Source organism: Arabidopsis thaliana, chromosome 5, assembly GCF_000001735.4.
Source record: "Arabidopsis thaliana chromosome 5, partial sequence".
Classification (NCBI taxonomy): Eukaryota; Viridiplantae; Streptophyta; class Magnoliopsida; order Brassicales; family Brassicaceae; genus Arabidopsis; species Arabidopsis thaliana.
The window spans coordinates 4,415,664-4,437,222 of record NC_003076.8 but is presented as its reverse complement, the minus strand read 5'-3'; the positions used below and the strand labels follow the sequence as shown (position 1 = coordinate 4,437,222).

At 37.8% G+C, this 21,559-nt stretch overlaps 6 protein-coding genes across 9 annotated transcripts; 3 read left to right on the top strand and 3 right to left on the bottom strand.

The window, feature by feature from the left end:
* Positions 1 to 74: 74 nt before the first annotated feature.
* ZIF1 (zinc induced facilitator 1) lies at positions 75 to 4,926 on the bottom strand. 2 transcript variants are annotated; one of them, NM_121377.5, is made up of 18 exons: positions 4,686 to 4,917; positions 4,387 to 4,568; positions 4,094 to 4,134; positions 3,950 to 4,010; positions 3,747 to 3,849; positions 3,570 to 3,672; positions 3,410 to 3,463; positions 3,267 to 3,329; positions 3,028 to 3,077; positions 2,865 to 2,940; positions 2,542 to 2,751; positions 1,910 to 1,997; positions 1,601 to 1,686; positions 1,397 to 1,504; positions 1,208 to 1,252; positions 1,037 to 1,125; positions 910 to 953; positions 75 to 831 (listed from the first exon to the last, which is right to left on the bottom strand). In NM_121377.5, exons 2-18 carry the CDS (start codon positions 4,532 to 4,534, stop codon positions 740 to 742), a joined length of 1,461 nt encoding a protein of 486 aa, NP_196878.2. In that variant the 5' UTR covers positions 4,535 to 4,568; positions 4,686 to 4,917; the 3' UTR covers positions 75 to 739. The 2 variants fall into 2 exon arrangements, with proteins under 2 accessions (NP_196878.2, NP_001331803.1); NM_001343291.1 differs by lacking the exons at positions 75 to 831; positions 910 to 953 and having other exon boundaries at positions 985 to 1,125; positions 4,686 to 4,926.
* Positions 4,927 to 6,321: 1,395 nt separating this feature from the next.
* Positions 6,322 to 8,128, top strand: SIG4 (sigma factor 4). The gene is made up of 4 exons (NM_121376.4): positions 6,322 to 6,886; positions 6,992 to 7,354; positions 7,539 to 7,739; positions 7,804 to 8,128. Exons 1-4 carry the CDS (start codon positions 6,479 to 6,481, stop codon positions 8,089 to 8,091), a joined length of 1,260 nt encoding a protein of 419 aa, NP_196877.1. The 5' UTR covers positions 6,322 to 6,478; the 3' UTR covers positions 8,092 to 8,128.
* On the bottom strand, positions 7,928 to 9,440 carry AT5G13720 (Uncharacterized protein family (UPF0114)). The gene is made up of 4 exons (NM_121375.5): positions 9,009 to 9,440; positions 8,829 to 8,906; positions 8,643 to 8,742; positions 7,928 to 8,549 (listed from the first exon to the last, which is right to left on the bottom strand). Exons 1-4 carry the CDS (start codon positions 9,261 to 9,263, stop codon positions 8,194 to 8,196), a joined length of 789 nt encoding a protein of 262 aa, NP_196876.1. The 5' UTR covers positions 9,264 to 9,440; the 3' UTR covers positions 7,928 to 8,193.
* A 458-nt stretch (positions 9,441 to 9,898) lies between these two features.
* SMT1 (sterol methyltransferase 1) lies at positions 9,899 to 13,668 on the top strand. Of its 2 annotated transcripts, NM_121374.4 has the most exons (14): positions 9,899 to 10,247; positions 10,331 to 10,421; positions 11,014 to 11,080; positions 11,327 to 11,400; positions 11,501 to 11,585; positions 11,670 to 11,725; positions 11,867 to 11,921; positions 12,002 to 12,049; positions 12,168 to 12,251; positions 12,331 to 12,447; positions 12,533 to 12,616; positions 12,706 to 12,831; positions 12,921 to 13,018; positions 13,124 to 13,668. In NM_121374.4, the coding sequence occupies exons 2-14, from the start codon at positions 10,357 to 10,359 to the stop codon at positions 13,173 to 13,175; spliced, it is 1,011 nt and encodes a 336-aa protein (NP_196875.1). In that variant the 5' UTR covers positions 9,899 to 10,247; positions 10,331 to 10,356; the 3' UTR covers positions 13,176 to 13,668. The 2 variants fall into 2 exon arrangements, with proteins under 2 accessions (NP_196875.1, NP_001078579.1); NM_001085110.1 differs by lacking the exon at positions 9,899 to 10,247 and having other exon boundaries at positions 10,266 to 10,421; positions 13,124 to 13,482.
* A 459-nt stretch (positions 13,669 to 14,127) lies between these two features.
* Positions 14,128 to 17,154, top strand: PAO1 (polyamine oxidase 1). The gene is made up of 9 exons (NM_121373.4): positions 14,128 to 14,291; positions 14,365 to 14,614; positions 14,696 to 14,818; positions 14,899 to 14,960; positions 15,039 to 15,193; positions 15,596 to 15,739; positions 15,980 to 16,129; positions 16,428 to 16,682; positions 16,765 to 17,154. Exons 1-9 carry the CDS (start codon positions 14,249 to 14,251, stop codon positions 16,999 to 17,001), a joined length of 1,419 nt encoding a protein of 472 aa, NP_196874.1. The 5' UTR covers positions 14,128 to 14,248; the 3' UTR covers positions 17,002 to 17,154.
* On the bottom strand, positions 16,852 to 21,469 carry CYL1 (alpha-N-acetylglucosaminidase family / NAGLU family; the record flags this gene model as incomplete). Of its 2 annotated transcripts, NM_121372.3 has the most annotated exons (19): positions 21,203 to 21,469; positions 21,055 to 21,128; positions 20,761 to 20,972; positions 20,543 to 20,664; positions 20,339 to 20,424; positions 20,124 to 20,218; positions 19,951 to 20,032; positions 19,691 to 19,797; positions 19,495 to 19,525; positions 19,208 to 19,325; positions 18,975 to 19,025; positions 18,793 to 18,902; positions 18,608 to 18,710; positions 18,396 to 18,494; positions 18,196 to 18,306; positions 17,851 to 18,101; positions 17,544 to 17,781; positions 17,387 to 17,465; positions 16,852 to 17,302 (listed from the first exon to the last, which is right to left on the bottom strand). In NM_121372.3, the coding sequence occupies exons 1-19, from the start codon at positions 21,413 to 21,415 to the stop codon at positions 17,064 to 17,066; spliced, it is 2,421 nt and encodes an 806-aa protein (NP_196873.1). In that variant the 5' UTR covers positions 21,416 to 21,469. The 2 variants fall into 2 exon arrangements, with proteins under 2 accessions (NP_196873.1, NP_001329969.1); NM_001343290.1 differs by lacking the exons at positions 16,852 to 17,302; positions 17,387 to 17,465; positions 17,544 to 17,781 and having other exon boundaries at positions 17,847 to 18,101.
* Positions 21,470 to 21,559: the final 90 nt, after the last annotated feature.

The window sequence follows — 21,559 nt, the reverse complement described above, 5'->3', positions numbered from 1 at the left end:
ATTTAGTTATTTAGAAATAATATAATTAAGAGTTTAAAACCATCAAGCAAATCTATTGTCAAATTCATTAACAACATCTTCAAAATCTACCTATTATTTTTCAAATTTTAATTAAAACAATTTCAGTTTAGGAAAAATGGAAGCCAATCATGCCGGCTTTAACCATTTTGACTATCTGCCTATCCCAAACCAGTTAGTTTGACTAGGTTTCATGGCTGCTAACAATATACAATCATAGCCAAAGCTGAATAGAGAAGGTTATTTTAAATCAGTCAAATCGTACTAAATTGTTTGGACATAAGGCTCCGCTTGCTGTGAATAAGGCCAAGGAGAGGTCGGCAGAAAATTTGTAAAATTATTTATTTGAGTAAATGTTATTCATCAAGTAAAGGTTGAGTAATGCCTTTTGAAGAGCTTGAAAAATAGGCCACGGTTTGTATTAAATAATAAATTAACGGTTCAAGTAAGTTCCTCTCAGTCTCATCTTCTAATTTCCTTACTGCCGTATTGACTGACCATACGATTTGTTAACCGATTAATACATCACTTTTGGATGGGATCCACGATTATGAAAGCGGTTTTGGTGTATAATAATCAGACAAAGCAAAACAAAAGGACAAGTAATAGAAGGAGCTGAAATCCTAAGGTTAGTGAAATTTTATTACCGGTTTCTTTCGTATCTGAAATGAAAAGAATCAACTTGTCCATACATTCCCTATCTTACCAATTCAAATGAATTTCATCTTCGACTCGTCGTTAGAAATGGCTTGAATGTCAGAGCTACTCCGACCACTACTATCACATTCAAGACGAAGAATACCATATGCGATCCTGCATACGTTTTCAATTTACTTGTGTTAAGCAGAACATCATAAGATAATGACCAAATGGGAAGAAGTAATGAGATACCTGGTAGAAATGCAGCGTTTAGTCGCCTCTCACTCCAAGAAAATCTGCCAGCAAAAGAGATTTTTGTTTATAACATTACTGCGTCTTTGAATTTACTTATGCGTTAATTCGAAACGTGACCACTTACAAGATGCCAGCACCAGCTGGTCCAACTGTCTTAAATAGAGACATCGCAGTCATAGCTATTCCATTAGCCGCCCCTCTTTGGCTCTGATCCTGTTGTTTCATACAAATTACAGTTCTTAAAGAAGAGAAAATTGGATCACAGTTTACCAAAGATAAAAGAATGTATGCTTACCACTGCTCTATTTTGAAGGATCAACAGGCCGGTTATGGCAGACACCTATATTCACAAAGACTATATTTGTCAGCCGGAATATATATATTTAAGAGAAATATAGTAGCATGACCTCATTTTCAGTAGATATCAACTAAATACACACAAAGGAAGAGAAAGAAAAGAGTGACTTTTTGCTTTTGAACTTACACTTAAGACATTTATGAGGATTGATGCACAATTTAACATCAAGCTTAGACTGAGACCTGACAAGCCTGCTATAAATGGATAACTCATTTGTATAGGTATCATCAGTGCCTGAAACGAAAGAACTTGTCAGAAGAATGATCTCTATCTTGTTGCAATCAAGTGCACTATAATCTGCAGAGAAGCAATAAAGAGAAATCAACTGACCCCAGCATATCGGGTGACCAGAACAGGTCCTAGCAGTTTCTCAGCCAAAGGATAAACAAATACCTGAAAAGAGAATAGGCCGAGACCTAAAGCAGAATTGTTGATGAGTAATAACTAATAACAGTTTCAATTTCATTAGTAAAATTTTTGCTTATTTATGATTGGTTAACTCTCATGCTGATTCAAATCAAAGCAGACTCTAATCATCATTTTCACAAGTTCTTATCACTAAAACACTAGACATCAAGATCGACGATGTTCTGTATCACTAAAAACACAAGACATCAAGAGCAGGGATGTTTCGTATACCTGAGATAGCAAGAACTGTACCGACTTCATTCGTTGAGTAGCTCAGACCTCCATACTTCCTTGGACTGTTAGCCCATAGTGCAAATATCTACATAGTAGATTCCAAGTGATGAATCTTTTTGTTCAGACAAAGAGCACAAGCCTATCAAGTGGCAAAGACTCTAATTTCACAAACATGGAGTCTTAATGCTGCTCCATCAATTTTATTTTGGTAATATACTTGTCTATTTCTTCACTAGAATCAACATACAAAATCTAGAACCAAGAAATTACGACCCAGATAAACCCCACAGGATTCCAAAACACACTCCACATTCTGGTCAGTACCTATACAATCCACTGCTCTCGGCAGGGACCATAACAGTCAAACACTACAATTTGGTGCGCAAAGACTAGGCTATATACAACAGACCACACTAGAGAAGAACCAAAAAAAGACACTATTTTTGTTCCTCGAGATAAACACATGTAAAGCCTCTAATCTTGACACCAAATTCAAGATCTTCAATAACATCAAGAAAATAAACGACTGAAATATAAAAATTCAGCAGTAGAAAACTAATTCTTGAGTAATCCACTTAATGAGGCAGACCAGATGAGAGTACGCAGAAAATTCTAGCTCAACTACTTACCTCCGAGTATGCAGTATCATGAAGACACAGAACACAATACACAATGATAGATGACATCAGCGGCCAATTCTTCAAGAGAGACTGAGAAGCCTTTCTTTCGTTTTTTCCTGCCTTCCCGGTAGAAGGAGATGATTCATGAGATGCAGCTTCAAGTATATCGTATGAATCATCATGTGATAAGCTGTCCAGCTTATGATTGTGCAGTGTCTCCTACTCAGAGAAAAAAAGGAGACTAGTGAGTGAACTCTGTACGAAATATATTAATAAAGAAGAGTCATCAATGAATCAAGGTTCTCAGAACGCTCTCAAAGAAAATAGAGTACCGGGATGAAGCAGCATAGTACTGTCACAAGCAAGGCAAAAGCTGAAATCGTAAAGCAAGGCAATGCATACCGGAATCTGCATCAGAATTCGCATATTATTTCATGAGATTCCATATTAGATCCCTTCTACACAACTTTTAAAGAGAGGAGTATGAATGGACACCTGCCAAAAAGAGATTCTTGGGAGAACACATTTGGATATTTGTCTGCCGGCTGAAGTTAGAGAACATCGAAAAGCATTAATTAGAACACTAGAAAGCTAAATATGAATCAATGAATACGCAAACAAGTTGTAGCAAAGGAAGAGAGATGGACACATGATAAGCTTCACATTTATATCATAACGTATGGCAAGGTTTGGAAAGCTAAGAAAATATAAAAACTTAGATACGATCGACTTACCTGAGCTAAAAAACCACCAAGAGCAGGGCCAATGATCAGTCCAATGCCCCAAGCAGTACTAACCTGAAATACGTAAAGTTACAAATTTCATGACACCAGTAGTCAGTCAAAACATATAAAATGTATGAGATGGAGAAACTTACAGCTGACATTGCGGTAGCTTGATATTCATCACGAAATATTTCTGATGCATAGGCCTGAAAATTTACACATTGATAATAAGATAGGAGAAGATGCAACTGACAATCTGGTGTGCAGAACAAAAACATAAACCAAGAGTAATAGCGGTAACAAAGAAGCCACCTTCATTGTTCCAAGCAAACAGTTGAAACTCCCAAGAAGAAACCTTGTGCCAATTGCCATCCAAAAATTTGAGCTCAAGCCAAAAAGAGCGTTGAAAATTGCACTGCAGTAAACTACCTAATCAGCATCTAGAGACGAAGATGGATACAAATCAAAATCATGTTTAATGATACTAACATTGAGATAGTTCCCAAGAGTATAATGGGTTTTCTTCCATAACGATCAGCCACAATTCCCCAGAACACAGAAGTCAGTGCTCTTCCAAGCATAAAAGAGCAACCTTCCAAGTAATAAGAGATATCATTAGAACAAACGGTATAGATATGGAGATTCACTACAGAATAACAAGTGACAGAGGCAAATGTCTTATCAGTTCTCACCAACAAAACCAGCATAAAACCCAATATCTTTCTCCGTCTTTGCGACACCAAAATCCTCAATCTATGAAAACAAAGAAGACATGTCAGACTTACTATTAAGAGCCTGTGACAAAAGAACAGTACAGTACTCGATCAAAAACTCACCATATAGTAGAGGAAGGGATAGAGTGAGGAAATTGGTAGAGCTGCAAACACATGATATCAAATAAGAACGTATGAGGAATCGCATAACGAATCATTACTTTCAACACAAGAAGCCAATTTCAAAACATTTAGCAGTAAAACCATTAAGCAAATCAATTTCCGGAATCTCGTCAAAGTAGTTGACAATGACGAATAGTCAAAAACAACACTATAGCCGAATCCGATTGACACCAAAAATCTCAAGGAAAATTGACACAATAGTAACTGTTATGAGAAGGCGAAGAAGGTGTTACAAGTGGAGAGGACGATAATCCAAACGAAGGAAAGCTCGAGGTAAGGATATCCTCGCCGGAGCTGCTTCATCTGCTCCACCTTACAGCCGGGACATCCGTCGTGATAGTTCTGCTTCTCCAACAACGCTTCCTTGTACTCCTCCGCCATTTCAGAATTCAATTCCAGCCTAAGAATTCAGAACCTAAAAATTCCAATATTAAGCTAATAAGCGTGAGAATTAAAGGAAATAATCAATGGGGGAAATATTCGAAATCGTAACGGAATATTTGAAAATGGGAAAGGAAAAATGAAAGAGTACCACACAGAGATTCTCTCACAGTATCGCTGGAGCAGAACGTGTGGGAGTGAAAAAGACGATGAGTCACGTATATATGTACAAATGGATGGATGTATGCATATATATATATATAGCCTTGGAGCTAAAGAGGGCCAAAAAGGTGGTCACCCAAGTGTCATTTTAATCTCGTCACATGTTCACGGACCTCCTCCACCCGCAATTTTGTTTTTCACCAATCCATCCAAATGTGGTTACATATTTTTTTTAAAAAAGATTCAAAGTTTAGTTAGTGAGAAAGTAATTTGTAATTAAAAACTGGTATTTAAGATATTAATTGTATAGTCCGAGAGACTAATCAATCTTAGGAGGAATGTTTTTTGAGGGCACATGGGATAATGCATACAGGAAGAAAGAGACAATTGATTTGAAAGTGGGGAGAGAATAGAATAAGGACTAAACAATGTTGTCTAGTGATCTATCTTTTAAGACTTGGAATGGTTATCTCATTTAGCAAATCCAATTGCTTCACGTGTGTCTATTTTAATGAAATTATATCAACAATTATTCATTTGTCTTGTTAGGTACAGATGCATCACCAAAATTAAAGCAGCAGATACTTTAAGAATACTATATACCCAAAAAAGACTTTATTGTTTAAAAAGTGAATTAAAAAATATTTTGATCCAAAAAACAAAATAGTATTGAAACTTTAAATCATCAGAACAAAAAAGAAGATAGACTTTGTTATTCATATGCGTATGGATAAAGGTGGATTGATTCCCGCTTCGGAATCAAAATGTGTTTTACCTTTGATTCTCTATCATTAGTTTTGCGTATTCGTATACTTTACACGTCTAATTAAACTACGTCCAAACTTAATCCATAATCTTTTTACAAAACAGCTTTTTGAATTACATTTTCGTATGAAACCGTCTACAAAAACGATTGACTCAAACACTTACCATCTAGACGGCTTTACAGACTATTTCTAAAGACAATGATTATTAATTCGTACATCTATGAATGACGTCCAATGGTTGAGGCTCTGAGTGCTTTGGAACTCGTACGAATATACTGCTTTTACTAATTCCATATAAAAATCTAATTTTAAATAGGTTTTTTGTTGTTAAAGTCTAATCTTAATATATAGTTAGTGGTGGCATAATTGACTCCTCTTGTGTTGAGCGTACAGTGCCAAGAAGAGTACTGTGTGTGGACAATTCCACGTCAGCGAAATTAGTGGAGCCCACCGTAAGATCACGAGGATTCAGAGAGGTACGCGTGTTCACCACAGACAAGCTTTGGAACAGCGCGTTGCTCCCACCCTCAAGCACGTGGGGTCTAGACCGTGACACTTGGTCCATTATCTCTCGTTCAGCCATCACTGTACATGTGACATCATATGCGTCAATTTACTAGGAATCCAATTTTATTGGGCCTTTTTATGGGTCCGAAACCACTCGAATTTTGGGTTTGCATTAATAATTAAGGGTCCGAAAACTATGGAGCTTTGGGTTTGTATATACTGCAATCCGAAAACATTTATAAGCTGTAATTTCTCATTTTTGGTTTCCTTTTCCAAAATTGTTGCATATCGAAAAGATTTTTTTTTTTTTTTAATTACAAAAAAAGAAAGCAACTCCACCCAAATTTAATTGCGGATAACTGATATGACACAGAGAGAGGCTCTATGATATAAGTAAGTAACACAAGAGAGAATTATCTTCTTCTTCCATTTTTATTGGACCAAAAAGAAGATAGATAACAAAAATAGAAAAATCTAAGGTGTGGGAAGCTCTGCAGCTCATCCATCCATGGCGACGACGATTCCCACTACAGCTACCGCAACTATGTGTCCGTCTCCTCCTGTCCCTACAATCTCTCCCTTACTCAGAACGACTCACCAATGTCAACCATCTCCTTCTTTATCATCCCCATTTTCTATAAAGCTTAGTACGGCTCTGGTTTGCGGTGACACTACAGTGGATAGAGTGGTTGATAGCTCCGTGATGATCAAACCTGAGAAATGGGGAATTCAGTCAGAAAAGAGAAGGAAGAGGAGAAGAAGAAGAAGAGTAGGTTACGAACGTTTGGAGCCTGAAGAAGAGGAAAATGCTGGCGTAGAAGCAGAAGCAGAGACAATTAGTGTTCCTGTTGTTGGAGCTTCACGATCTGGGTTTTTGAGTCGTTTAGAGGAGGTTCAGCTTTGCTTGTACCTCAAGGTATATCATTTCTTTCTTATCCAATATCTCTCATGGCCCATTAATGGAAAGATTCAAACATTGTGTATCCTTGTTGGTAATAATACCTTTGCTGGTAATTAATAGGAAGGAGCAAAACTTGAAAATTTGGGAACAAGTGTTGAAGAGAATGAAATGGTATCAGTTTTGTTAGCCAGTGGCAGAGGGAAGAAGAAGCGTAGTGCAAATGAAATACTATGCCGTAGAAAAGAAGCGAGAGAAAAGATTACTCGTTGTTACCGTAGGTTGGTTGTTTCTATTGCAACAGGGTACCAAGGCAAAGGTTTGAATTTGCAAGACCTTATTCAGGAAGGAAGCATAGGGCTGCTTCGTGGAGCTGAGAGATTTGATCCCGACCGAGGATACAAACTATCAACTTATGTCTACTGGTGGATCAAACAGGCCATCTTAAGGGCTATAGCGCATAAATCTAGACTTGTCAAATTGCCGGTGAGCCTCCAATTCTTACAGTTTGAGATGAATATGTGTTACATTGTATAGTTGCTACCATATATAGATGTTAACTATATGTGAACCAAGTCATCTTCTATTGTTACATAGAAAAATAAAATGCAATGTTGTTCTGGGAAGTGAAGTAATTAGTGAATACATCGTTTTAGCTTGTTGTGTGTAGGGAAGCATGTGGGAGTTAACGGCAAAAGTTGCAGAAGCTAGTAATGTGTTGACCAGAAAACTAAGAAGGCAACCAAGCTGTGAAGAGATTGCAGAGCACCTAAACCTCAATGTATCCGCGGTTAGACTAGCTGTGGAGCGTAGCAGATCCCCTGTTTCGTTGGACCGAGTCGCGTCTCAAAATGGCCGCATGACATTGCAGGTACTTGAGTTTTCCATGAAAATAGAAAGCTAAGAGAGACTTTGGACTGATTTATCATGTTCAGGAAATTGTACGGGGACCAGATGAAACAAGGCCAGAGGAGATGGTGAAAAGGGAACACATGAAGCATGAGATTGAGCAACTCTTAGGAAGTCTTACCGCTAGAGAATCTCGTGTATTGGGACTTTACTTTGGGCTCAACGGAGAGACTCCTATGTCGTTTGAAGAGATAGGTAAGTCGCTGAAGCTTTCGAGAGAGAGGGTGAGACAAATCAATGGCATTGCTTTGAAGAAGCTACGGAATGTACATAATGTGAATGATTTGAAAATATACTATTCCTCTAGTGAATAAAAAGCAAATAAATTGGTTCTTCATAATCATTAATAGCAAATTAAACAAAAAAACAGAGTAAACACATATATTGGATATATTGGGTCTGTACATAATATGGGTTCATGTCTCTCCTTTGTGGAGATTATGGAGGATATACAGAGAAGCAGAGGACAAGAAGATGCAAACGGAATAACTAAGCAAATCTAGACCGGTGGCGATAGTAACCATCTTGCTTCTCTCGAACATCTTCACTAGCAGAATCATAACAATGACATGTCCCACTTTGGTTTTAAGCTCATCAAGTGAGCTGATCTTCATCCATTTTGGTCTCTCCTTCATTGCAAACATACCAAAGAGGGAAGAGGATCTAAGGGCACGATCGGATTCCGGTGGAACATCATGAGGCGAGTGACTGATGAAGAGTCCATACAAACCCATACTAAATATTAACATCACAGTCCCAGCTAGATAAACATCTGCAATCAAATTTCACACACAAGTATATATGAGTATTATAACTAAACAAACAGGCTTATATCATAATCATATATATAGCAAATTAGTTTTACCGATAGCTTCGACTAGGCGTAAAACCATTTGGCCGGTATGGATGCCTTTTGAACAGTTAGTCCAGTAGACTTTATATGCCTCCACTATGTAGACACACCCCTACACAATGAGCCATGAGATTAGTACTAAAATGGTGTATGCGTGGCAAAACATTTCAGACTAAAACTAGACCACAAGTTAGTTACATTGAGAAAGCAGAGTAGCGAACCAGCCAGCGAACCTCCTACTGCCAAAAGCGCTAGGAACCGGAAATCAAATATTATCTGCTCCATCCACCAAGAAACCAGATATCAGAACAAATATTCTAAAGTCTCAAAATCAATATATAGAAGAAGAAAGAGACAAACAGGCTTGATTGATATTACCCTCTCAACGTTGGATTCGGTGGAGCGAAAGAACTGAGCAAACGGGCTGTCGTCTTTGCGAGTTCCGTAAGAACTAGGTAACGTGTTTCCGTTGACGGGAATCGAGGTAGGAATCGATGATGATGCGGATGACTCTGGAGGCGATGAGTCAAGAGTTGCTAACGGCAAGTGGAAACGGCGGCGCGTGGGTAACACGAGATATCTCGGCACCGAAAGGGAGAGCGGAGTGGCTGAGATCAACGAGGAGAGAGCCATAGATAATTACTTTTCGAAATGGTTAGTTTGTTATTGCCGGAGGACAAGTAGTAGAAGAAAGATCGGCGCGTCGGCTTGGGAACGCGGAGGATTAGGCGGGAGAGAAATATGTGGTGTGTGGTTGAAGTTGGTTTTTCCTTTGGAATTTTAACCCAAACGGTCAATTCCTAGTTTCCTACGTTAATCATGACATAGACTAACTATTAGTACTACTCTAGTTAATCACAACGTAATCTATAACTTTTTAATTAAATGATAGGTAGATTAGTCATTTTCTAATTAACTATTGTTGACATAGACTAACTATTGTTGTTGTGTTTTACATGTAATCAAATCCGATAATATTGATAAAAATAAAAATAGCAATTGTTCCTGAGATACCCATGTGTATAAACTATAAACATATACAGACCATACAGTATGAGTTAAGAATCAGAATTTGGAGTTTAGAGATTAAAGTAGGAGTGAAGTAGTGGACTAGTAAAAAAATTCTAAGTTTTTTTTTCTCTTGAAACCATTGAATATTTCACAAAATTTTAAACCAGGTTTGGAGTTAGTAGAAAGTCAAATATTCTTGCTACAAACACTTAAAAACATTCAGGAATCAGGATGGCAAAAACAGAAGATCAAGGAAGTAGTAGGTAGATTCAATCTTTGATCTAGATTTAAAACCAATTAACCACTCGAATGTCGCGCCTGTTCTTGGTAGGTGGTGAGATTCTATAGTAAAGGTTTTATTTTATACTAGAATAAATTACGAGATAGTGGAGAATATGCTTAACACTAGAGAGTAGAGTTATATAGGCTCTAATTATTTCATAATTAATTTGGACAAGTAGAGAGGATATAATGGTAATACACTCTCATTGCCAAGCTGGGATTGACGGCTTGTGACCTCTCTATCTTACTAGTTATAAACTAAAGCCAGTCAGGTGCCTCTTTAGCTCTTCCCCACCACTCCGATTCATCTTTATCCTCTCTCTCGTAAGTCTCCTCCAATGTGTGTTCCGATTCCGATTTCTCTTTTCTCCTTGATCCTTATTCTGATTCAGTCTCACTTTTTGCAGATCTCGTCCGTTGTTGCATAAGTGCTATGGATCTCGCGTCGAATCTTGGTGGGAAGATCGATAAATCCGATGTTCTCACCGCCGTCGAAAAGTAATTTCTTCTCCCTTCTTCTTTGATCGTAGTTTCCATCTCCGATTCACTTACAATTCGCTTTTTTCGTCTCATGCATATTGATCTCGTTGGTTTTTATCTATAATCAACTCCTAAGATTAAGATTTGATTGTTGTTTTGTGTAGCATCTCCATATTTTTGGAATCAACGTATATTTTGAGCCTACTATTTCCATACGTTTACGCTTTTTACCAATTCCACGAATACCATGATGGCATTGGATTTCGCCTCTGTTTTTATGTTTGTTTTGGTTTTTAATGCTTCATGGAACTGAGCTTTCAATACAGCAGAAAAAAGAAAAATGATGAGTGAGAGATGGTCCCTAGTTTCGTTTTTGGCTCTATAAAAGATCCATTTGACGTGTATTTCACTACTGTCACGTTCTTGAGGGCCCGACCACCAATCTTATTGTCATTGACTTCATCTATCTATCTATATAGAACAATTGGTTTGTTTTTTTTGGCCAAAGTTTTTCAGAGTTCTATGAATTAAAAAAAAAAAAAAAATGTTATTTGGTGGACTTTTTTTTTTGTCCTGGACATTATTAATTTTTAGTGATTTGGTGATTCAGGTATGAGCAATATCATGTCTTCCATGGAGGAAACGAGGAAGAGAGAAAAGCCAATTATACTGACATGGTAAATTCAAAAATGTTTTTTTTTTTTTTTTTTTTACATTTTATAAAATTTTCACCACCTTGAGACACGCCTGTTCCTTGTAGTTGTGTCTCCTGACTTTGAGAATATGCGACAACTAAAAAAGCCTATATTGTTCCAGGAGATCATATTTAAAATAGTTAAAGTACTACTTCACTAGGCTAGGTATTGAATTTCTTTAACAAATCATTGCCTGTTGGAATGAGTATTTCCTGATTAAATTTTCAGGTTAATAAGTACTATGACCTTGCTACTAGCTTTTATGAGTACGGATGGGGAGAATCCTTCCATTTTGCACAAAGGTAATTCTTGACTTTCAATATACTTTCTTTCTTACAGCCATAGATGCTACTGATACTATAGTTATATATGTATTGATTGACATGAATTTTGGGTTTGTAGATGGAAAGGAGAATCGCTTCGAGAGAGTATTAAGCGACACGAGCACTTTCTTGCTCTTCAGCTTGGCATCCAACCAGGACAAAAGGTTTGTTAAACCTTAACCGAACACTTGAAAATGGACCCTTCGCCATCGCCATCAGATGCTCATTGCCATTATGTTTCTGAGTAGGTACTGGATGTAGGATGTGGAATTGGTGGACCGTTGAGGGAAATTGCAAGATTCAGGTAAAATGACTACACATACCAAAAGCGCACACACACTCTTTTCATCATGTGCTTCTACTATACATGAGTTTTGAAATAGATTTTATGGTTAGGAACATAGTTGTTCAATTATGAAGTGTGTTTGTGTTTGCTCTGTTGCAGCAATTCAGTTGTTACCGGGCTCAACAATAACGAATACCAGATCACCAGAGGCAAGGTAACGTATCTACATTTGTGAAAGATGATGCATTCCTGCTATGTCCATTATAATTCATATTGGCATCTTTCTCTTTGCAGGAACTAAACCGACTTGCAGGTGTCGACAAGACATGTAACTTTGTCAAGGTCAGTTGAGTACATAGTTCTTGTAATTATTGCATAAGCTATAAATCATGTTTTGAATAAGAAAACACCTTGCAAAGGACAACATGATGAAGGTTGCTGTCACTTGTTAATCTTGCAGGCTGACTTCATGAAGATGCCATTCCCGGAAAACAGTTTCGATGCAGTTTATGCAATAGAAGCAACTTGCCATGCACCTGATGCGGTACGTAAAATTATAAACAGCTAGTTGTGTTGTTTTCTTCCTTCTATTATATGATTCATCATTATGATCTCAACAACAGTATGGATGCTACAAAGAGATCTACAGAGTGCTAAAGCCTGGGCAATGTTTTGCTGCCTATGAGTGGTGTATGACTGATGCATTTGACCCTGATAACGCCGAACATCAGAAAATAAAGGTTAGTGTGTCCCTTGCATCTATCCATATTATTTATTTGTGCTTTTATTATCAACATGAATACAAACAAAGACTCCATTTTTCAGGGAGAGATAGAGATTGGAGATGGTCTTCCTGACATTAGGCTGACTACAAAATGCCTCGAAGCTCTGAAGCAGGCCGGTTTTGAAGTAAGTATCTGATTTTATGGATCCTCTGTATTTCCAAACACATCAACATTTCAACATCTAAATACTATTATCCTCTGCGTTGGATGAAGGTGATATGGGAAAAGGATCTGGCCAAGGACTCGCCGGTCCCATGGTACTTACCTCTTGACAAAAATCATTTCTCACTCAGTAGCTTCCGCCTTACAGCTGTTGGACGATTCATAACCAAAAACATGGTAAAAAACTTGCTCTAACTAATCTGCCAAATCCCATAAACTATTAGTAGTTCATTTATCCGAACTTGTCATTGTTATTTATGTGGTAGGTCAAGATCCTTGAATACATAAGACTTGCACCTCAAGGAAGCCAAAGGGTCTCAAATTTCCTGGAGCAGGCTGCGGAAGGATTAGTCGACGGTGGAAGGTGAGAGGATCCCAACTTTTATTTATTCAGACCATCAAGATTCACTTTAGATTTATCTTTTTTGGGGTAGAATTCTAAATCTCTTCTTGGATAAATGTTTCTCAGGAGAGAGATTTTCACGCCAATGTATTTCTTCTTGGCCCGGAAGCCAGAGTAAGCGGATGAGAGATGGCGATGGTCATCGTAGGTCGAATGAAGTGACAAAATTTCTCAATTTGCAGTCTTATTTTCTATGTTTATCGGATTTGTTGCAGAGTTTCTTATTCACCAACTATATTTTGGATGTTCGTAACATGTCACGTGTTGTTCATGTGCACTCTGCCTGAAATCTGAATCATGTGCACATGCCCAAAATATCTTGGAATCTTTCTTTCTCTTTAGATCTCAAAAACCTTTTTCTTTTGTCGTTTTATGCCAAGATTCAAAAGTGGGGCCTCCTGATTCCTGATATTTTGCTGACACCACCTCCTTTGTCCGCTCCTTTAATGATAAGGGAGAATCTTTGTTTTTCCTCCATGGTTTTTTGTTTTGTTTTTTAACACTACCTCTCCATAGATCTGATTATAAAATTCTCTTGAATTCAATTCTCTGTCTTTGATAAAGGAGAAACTAATTTGTTGATCGTGGATTGAATTATGACAAGTCAGAGGAAAAAATGTCAAAAGTAAACAGAATAAAAACAACTTAGAAGAAATGTTTTTTCTTGCTATCTCTTTTGCATTTTCTTAGTCGCTCCATATAATTCAGAACAAGAGTAAAAAAACATCTTCGCAGCTCATCCTAATGAGAAAGTGCATAAATGACAATAGTTTTCTCAAAACGTATTAGAGGGTACAAAAACCTCTCAACCAGTCGATAAAAAAAAAAAAAAAACCTCTCAACCAAATCTCTTGTTTGAAATATTTTCTTTAAAATAATTTCATTTAGTGGGCCATAACTTTTATTGGGCTTTAGAATATTCAGGCCCGTCCTGATAAGATATACACCTGAGAAAAACAATTATCGTCACTAGCCTTGTTTGATGCCAAAAACCCTGACACAGGTACCGTGTACGCAAAGCGCGTCACATACACGCGTTCTCAGGTGTTTAAGTTCGAGTAGAAGTAGAATTCCTCCTCCTTCCTCTCTCTCTCTCTATATATATAAACCCCAAACGAAACGAAAACGAACCAACTCCTTCTCCTCTCGCCCCAACCAACAAACTAACAAACACCTTTCGCTCTCTCTCTAATGTCTACCGCCTCCGTCATCATCATTGGCGCTGGAATCTCCGGTTCGGATCAAAACATCCATTAACACTCGTGCTCTTTATAAAATAACTAACGGAATTTTGTTTTGAAATTCAGGAATATCGGCGGCGAAGGTTCTCGTCGAGAACGGAGTAGAAGATGTATTGATACTGGAAGCGACGGATCGGATCGGAGGAAGAATACATAAACAGAATTTCGGTGACGTGCCGGTGGAGCTTGGCGCCGGTTGGATTGCCGGTGTCGGTGGTAAAGAGTCTAATCCCGTTTGGGAACTTGCCTCGCGTTTTAACCTCCGTACTTGCTTTTCCGATTACACCAATGCTCGTTTCAATATCTACGATCGAAGGTTAAAACTGATCCCCTGATTATTAATGTAACTCAATCCTCAAGAATCAAAGATTTATTTTCCGTTGATTGAATTTTGCAGTGGTAAAATCTTCCCGACGGGAATCGCTTCTGACTCGTATAAAAAGGCGGTTGACTCGGCGATTCTCAAGTTAAAGAGCCTTGAAGCTCAATGTTCTGGTCAAGTAGCTGAAGAAGCTCCTTCGTGCGTTTTGATCCTCTCTGTTTTGCTTACTGGTTTTTTTATTTTGCTTCGATTCTAATGTGTTTTGGTTTGGTGTTTAGGTCACCGAAGACGCCAATAGAACTAGCCATTGACTTTATCTTGCATGATTTTGAGATGGCTGGTGAGTTCTTGAGAAACACACATGATAATAATGTCGCAGATTGATTGGTTGATTGATTCTTTATACTACTAATTTCAGAGGTAGAGCCAATATCCACTTATGTAGACTTTGGTGAAAGAGAGTTCTTGGTTGCTGATGAAAGAGGTTACGAATGTTTACTTTATAAAATGGCTGAGGAATTTCTCGTTACCTCACATGGAAATATCTTGGACTACCGCCTCAAACTAAACCAGGTATAGTAAGATCTCTGATATTGATTAGGTTTTGAGTTAAAAGAGTATATATTGACGTTATTTGGAAAGCTACTTTTGCTTTTTAGCTGTTGTCACTCTCTATTAGGTTGATTGATTTGCATTATCTTTTTTTCTGCTAAGGTTCTCTCAGCCTTTGGTGTATAGTGGAATTGATTACATTCCGGGTCCTTGTAGCTATATTTTTGTTTAGTATAGTAACAGTTTTCTATTGAAAGTTGATAGTTTCTTGGGAAGCATTATTGTGGGGTATGCATGAATGAGCGTGTTGTATTTATTGCCTCTCTCATAAACCAGCTGGCTTAACTTTGAAAGCTGTGTGTTATATTAGTAATCTATATTGGAGGAGCAATAGTGTGATGAAGTTGTGGGAATTAATGGCAGGTAGTTAGGGAGGTGCAACAGTCTAGGAATGGGGTAGTGGTGAAGACAGAGGATGGTTCCGTATACGAAGCTAATTATGTGATCGTGTCTGCGAGTATCGGTGTTCTCCAATCTGATCTTCTCTCCTTCCAACCCCTTTTACCCGTTAGTTTACTTTCTCTTCTTCTTCTCATATAATCATAATTTATGATCAACTACTCATTGGTCTTACCTTTTATGCTTATTTAACATTTTAAAAGATACAAGGTGTAGATGTTTAATCAATCAATGTGCATGAATCTAGGGAAATATTAAATTGTATCAGCCATTAGGATAGCAAGTCAAATATTTTGGTGTCTATATGCATTATTATGCTTACTATCCAAAATTTATATTTGGTGACAGAGATGGAAAACAGAAGCTATACAAAAATGTGATGTGATGGTGTACACCAAGATCTTCCTGAAATTCCCTCAATGTTTCTGGCCATGTGGTCCTGGTCAAGAGTTTTTCATTTATGCACACGAACAACGCGGCTATTTCACCTTTTGGCAGGTTAAATTTCCCTTAATAATGAGATTGTAATTGTTTGTTAATGTCGATGCATCTTTTTGGTCGTTCCACTTAAGGTCGAAACGTGGCACATATTGACTCTCTAATCTTAAAATTAAACACCTGGGGGTCCCTTTGATTTAACACTATCATTGCTTTTATATTATCTTGAGTGTCTCTAACTAGCGGCATGATCCATGTGGGTAAGAGTATAGAATTCACACAATAATATAATAATGTGTATGCATACTACAACTTGCTTGCTCTCCTCTCAAGCTTATATGTGTGCTTTTGGTAACAGCACATGGAAAATGCGTACCCGGGCTCTAACATTCTGGTGGTGACGTTGACCAACGAACAATCAAAGCGCGTTGAAGCTCAATCAGACCAGGAGACGATGAAAGAGGCAATGAGTGTTCTCAGGGACATGTTTGGGGCCACCATTCCTTACGCAACCGATATTCTTGTCCCCAGGTGGTGGAACAACCGGTTTCAACGCGGTAGCTACAGTAATTACCCTATGATATCTGATAATCAGCTTCTGCAAAATATCAAGGTAAACACATTTTGTTGTTGTTATTAAGACGCACACACATACACATGTCTGTCAGAAATTTAAGAGGTTTATGTTTATTCAGGCCCCAGTTGGACGGATATTCTTTACAGGAGAACACACAAGTGAAAAGTTCAGTGGGTATGTACATGGAGGATACCTTGCAGGTATTGACACAAGTAAATCTTTGTTGGAAGAGATGAAGCAGAGTTTGTTGTTACAACCTTTATTGGCCTTCACCGAGTCTCTTACACTAACACATCAGAAGCCTAATAACTCTCAAATTTACACAAATGTTAAATTTATCTCAGGCACAAGCTAGAAAGTAGAAACCCAACCCTTTTGTTTATTTTATTTATTCGTTTGAGCTACTCTTGAGTAAACTCATGGGAAGTATTTACTCAACAGATGCCTTGAAATAGCTAACGCGTCTCCTTTTGCCTTAACTGGATAGACCTCTGATGAACTTTGTTGCCATTTGTGTGACATCATTATCCATTCTCTTCGCCATTTCTCTACCTTGAATATCTTCTTATCTCTTAAACTTTTCAGCATTTCATTAAAATACAACCTCGCTCGGGGTAAGTAGTAGTCTTCAAGTAACCCACTCCAGAACTTGTTTGCTGATGATGATGATCATAAAACATAACAGTTTTTTAAAAAGCTCTATCCACTCGAGAATCTTTTTTTTTAAGTTTATATCTTACCGTAATCATGAAGCTTGCTTTGGTTCACATCGTTCGAGTCATACCACATTGTCACTTGCGTTCTCGCGTTCCACTCGTACTGTACACAGAGAAACAAAGTGAGCAAGTAATCTACTTCTTCTACCCGCACGTTCCAAGAACAAGAATGATGTTACACCTGTTTCCTTTCATCACCGTTTTTGGCCAACTTCTTTGCACTCTCCAGCCATGTCCCCAGAAGGCAATTATCATCCGAAGCAAGTAGAACGTCCATGTCCTTTATAAGCTCCAGAAACTTCTCACTCAATTGTCCTAAGCTTCCGATATCTTTCTTTACAAAAGCTGTCACTGCTTCGGTGTACACCTGGTTTGCTAGCTTCGATAAAACTTGACGCGTCAAATCAACCATGTCATACCTGCAAGCAAAACCCAAAGGAATCTGTAACCACTAAAATGGTAGATAATCTATCTCTACTTGCATCTACCTATATGTTAAGCTCCTTGACAGATCATCCCCAGCTTCCAGGAAAAGTTTGAGAGCTTGGATCACCTCCTTTGTAGAATACCATAAATGGGCCTTAGGCAAATCAGCGGTCTTATCTTGAAACAAGACTCTTCTTTTTGTTTCATATGGGCCAGTGGAGATCATATATGAATCTTTTTGTTTCAAGTCGTCTTGTACAGAACTAGATGGATCCCAGTCCGGAAGCTTGACTATGAAATCTGTGTTATGGTCCTAAAACAGAGAATTTTAAAAGCAAGTTTCTAATGAATTATAGAGCAGATCTAAGGAGAGATGCTGCGGTAGTAACCAAAACAAAAAAACGTACTGCGATTCCATCAGTGCAATTGTAGACAGTGTGATACAGAATCTCCCAAGCGGCCTCGATTTGATGATTTTCTTTCATGTATCTTCTGCGTGCATAGCTCTTCAACCATTTCTATGTACACGAATATTAAAAATGTATGAAACTGATTGTGCAAACACTTTCAAGTGTCACAGCAAGGGTGCATACTATATATGCATTACCTGTACATCAACTTTCTCATCTCGAAATGCCATTTCAGAAGTTAGTTCGTAAACCACCGGGTTCTGCTCTATTCCTTCCATGCACATTCCTACACCGACCTATGTGCAACATAAATAACAAGATTCCATTTCTAAGCGGAGAAAATAGTCTCACCTATAGACATAAGATAAAAAATGTGAAACATATTGTGAATGTCGTAGTTATGAGTTACCATGGTTGAATTTTTGCTAACACGAGCATCAACTGGTCCTGAAGAAATTGAATCAAGAGCACCATACATTTCAATGTTGCCTCCAAAATTGTGAAGCATGCACCTGGAATTCATCCGATTATAATAAAAACACGTAAAAATACAACTGACTCAGGCATAAGAAGGAAACTGAGACAACAATATACCAGATATAAGGAGTTCCATAAAATTGGGCGGACTTGTTCCATATCGGTTTGACTTCAGCATATAGGTCAAGAACTATCATTTTGCCAAAGGGAACTGAATGTAAGAGTGCCTGCAGAAAGCAAGCGAGGCTGTGATATTGAATCAATCAGCATTCATCATATACACTAAATTGGATGTTTACTTTCAACTGAGGCGGCTTCCAGAATTTGGAGTCTGAACTAAAAAGCCAACCCTGCAAAAAGGTGAGTCTCAAGTAAGAAAACATTCATAAATAGAGAAATCTCTGCCCCGTCATTCTAGATTGTTGTTACTTCAATACTAAAATCTGTGTCTGTGTGTTTACAGTTTTCTAAAGTCTAAAAAGCATCCTAAAGTACATACGCCACTGAGAATAAAATGGAAAAGAAGGCATACTTGCATTAACCATACAGCATTCTTGTTTCCTTTTGACATAGCTTTGTACACTGCAGCTCCTAGTGAAGATATATATTCAGGTTCACTTGTGGGAGGAGTATTCTCATTGAATGTATCACTGCATTAACACAAGTAAGATTCGTATCATCATTCCAAACAAAGAGAGTTGATTTTTCTTGAATCGTGCATTTTTGCGGAAGGTTGTTTTCACCAATACCTGCGTCCAGGATACTGGAAAAACTTGTAAGAAATAATTTACCTCTTAAGTGCAAATTGAAGATAATTACCAGTTATATATGTTTGTAATCTCTCCATATTCTGAGACAGTAACAAGGTAAAATCAAAGACATATAAACGTGTAATTATATCGAAAAGACTGTGATCAGGTGGGAGCTTTGTTAGTATGTATCTAATTTGAGAAAATGCTTTCAATGGATCACACAATTTGCCAAGATTAAAAAAAAAGAAATAGCTTCAGGGTACCTTCAGTTTGTTGTTTAATAAAAGCCTCTCCAATTTCAATGAAGAGAGGGTCAGAGGGATTCAGAAGGTAAGTGCAGCACCAGCGAGAATCACCATCCACCGTGTTCCTGAGAATACACAAATGGTAACGGTAAGGTTATTGTCAATGTGAAGACAAGGCAGTAAAAAAATAGCATTTTTTTCTCATCACACAACTCAAAAAGTTTCATCCATTGGATTGAAAAAAGTTTCCGGACATGATTTACGGAAGGAACACATACCAGTTATCAAGTCGAGTTATATTTGCCTCAGGATATATCTTTCTCAAAGCTGATGGAACATTGCCTGAGAATGATGGGAGTACTAGGAAAGGAGGAAACAAAAGAAAATATAAGATGCTATGAGAACAATCAATCGAGTATATGAAAAGAGAAGAAAGTGATTGTTCTTGGACCTGGAGTCATGCCAAACTTCAACATCCGAGAAAGTATCTGTTTCTGCAAAAGCAACTGGTCATCTAACCAGTTTTTCGATAATGGACCACCCCAACTGTGATGTAGATGTAGTTAGAGATATGAATTATGTGAGCTTCAAGAATGAAAGATAAATCAAGCTCAGAAGGAGCACTGGAGATAGGAGCCTGAAAATATCAGAGATCAGGTTATTTACGCGTGAAGATTTCCCATGCGAGCCCAAGCAAGAAACGCTGGTCCACCAAAATAATCATCCAGATCTTCTTTGCTGATATTGAACCTCTAAACAAAATTGATATAGAACTTGGTTAGCGGTATATATCAACTTATATTAAATAAAAAAGTTGCAATATCTAATCATGTCACAGCAAACAATTACTAATGCAATCTGACTTTTTACCTTGAAAACCTTTTGCCAAATAGCTTCTTGTCCAGTGAATGCTAGAGGCAGGTTAATTCCTTGCAATGCCATCCAGTCAATCTCTCTCTCCCATCTCTCCCATCCCCACCAAACATATGAATCTGGAAAAAACAAGAAAGCAGGCAGTAGCAGGAGTGTGATTCTAGTGAATCATGACATGAGGAAACTTTTGATTCCAAGAAGTGTATATATCTTACAGCTAGATGTAACAACATTTTGGTAATAGTTCCAAGGGACAGGACGCCGGATAAAGATGCGTTTAGAATCTATACGAGGTAGATGTCCAGGTTGTGGAACAGAGGCAACCTGAATTCCACCAGTTTTGTCCCAAGAAACATGAGCATTACATTTATACTTCAAATACCAATGGAGCCCAGAAGCAATCTCAACTCCAGTTGTGCCTTTAATCCTGAGACACAAGATGGCAAAACTAAAAGAGAAGAATTTTAAGTAAAATTCGATCCCTCATCAGGAAATCAGAAGATACTTACAGAATTTCAGGTCCAATTCGTCCCGGGCCATCATAGTTTTCAATTACAAAGCAGCTGGTACCACCACAAGCATCCTATTGTAACAAAAAACAATCAGTACTGAAGAATCACCTAGCATAGTGGGGCCTAAGGAAATAAAAGGAAGAACCTTTGAGATAATTCTGAGCTCAAAGCTCTGAGAATGGGTGGGAAGCAGTCTCTGCAATAAACCCTTTGCTGCTGATTCTTGTACAGAAGAAGTTGGTAATAAAGAATCCAAACGGTCAAGCAGACCATCAATAGTTGGATGATGTTTTGACACAGTTTGAGAGTGAAAAGAAATTATCAACAAAACCAACAAAACCAATTTGATGGAATGCATGATGATGCTTTTCCTCACTAGTGAGAGAATCAGCAAGGAAAGGCATAGAAAACTGATCTCTGAAGAAAGTGGCCGGATAATAATATTATATTTCTTACAAACTAAACCGGTATAAACCAAGATAACCGGTGTGGTAAAATAAAC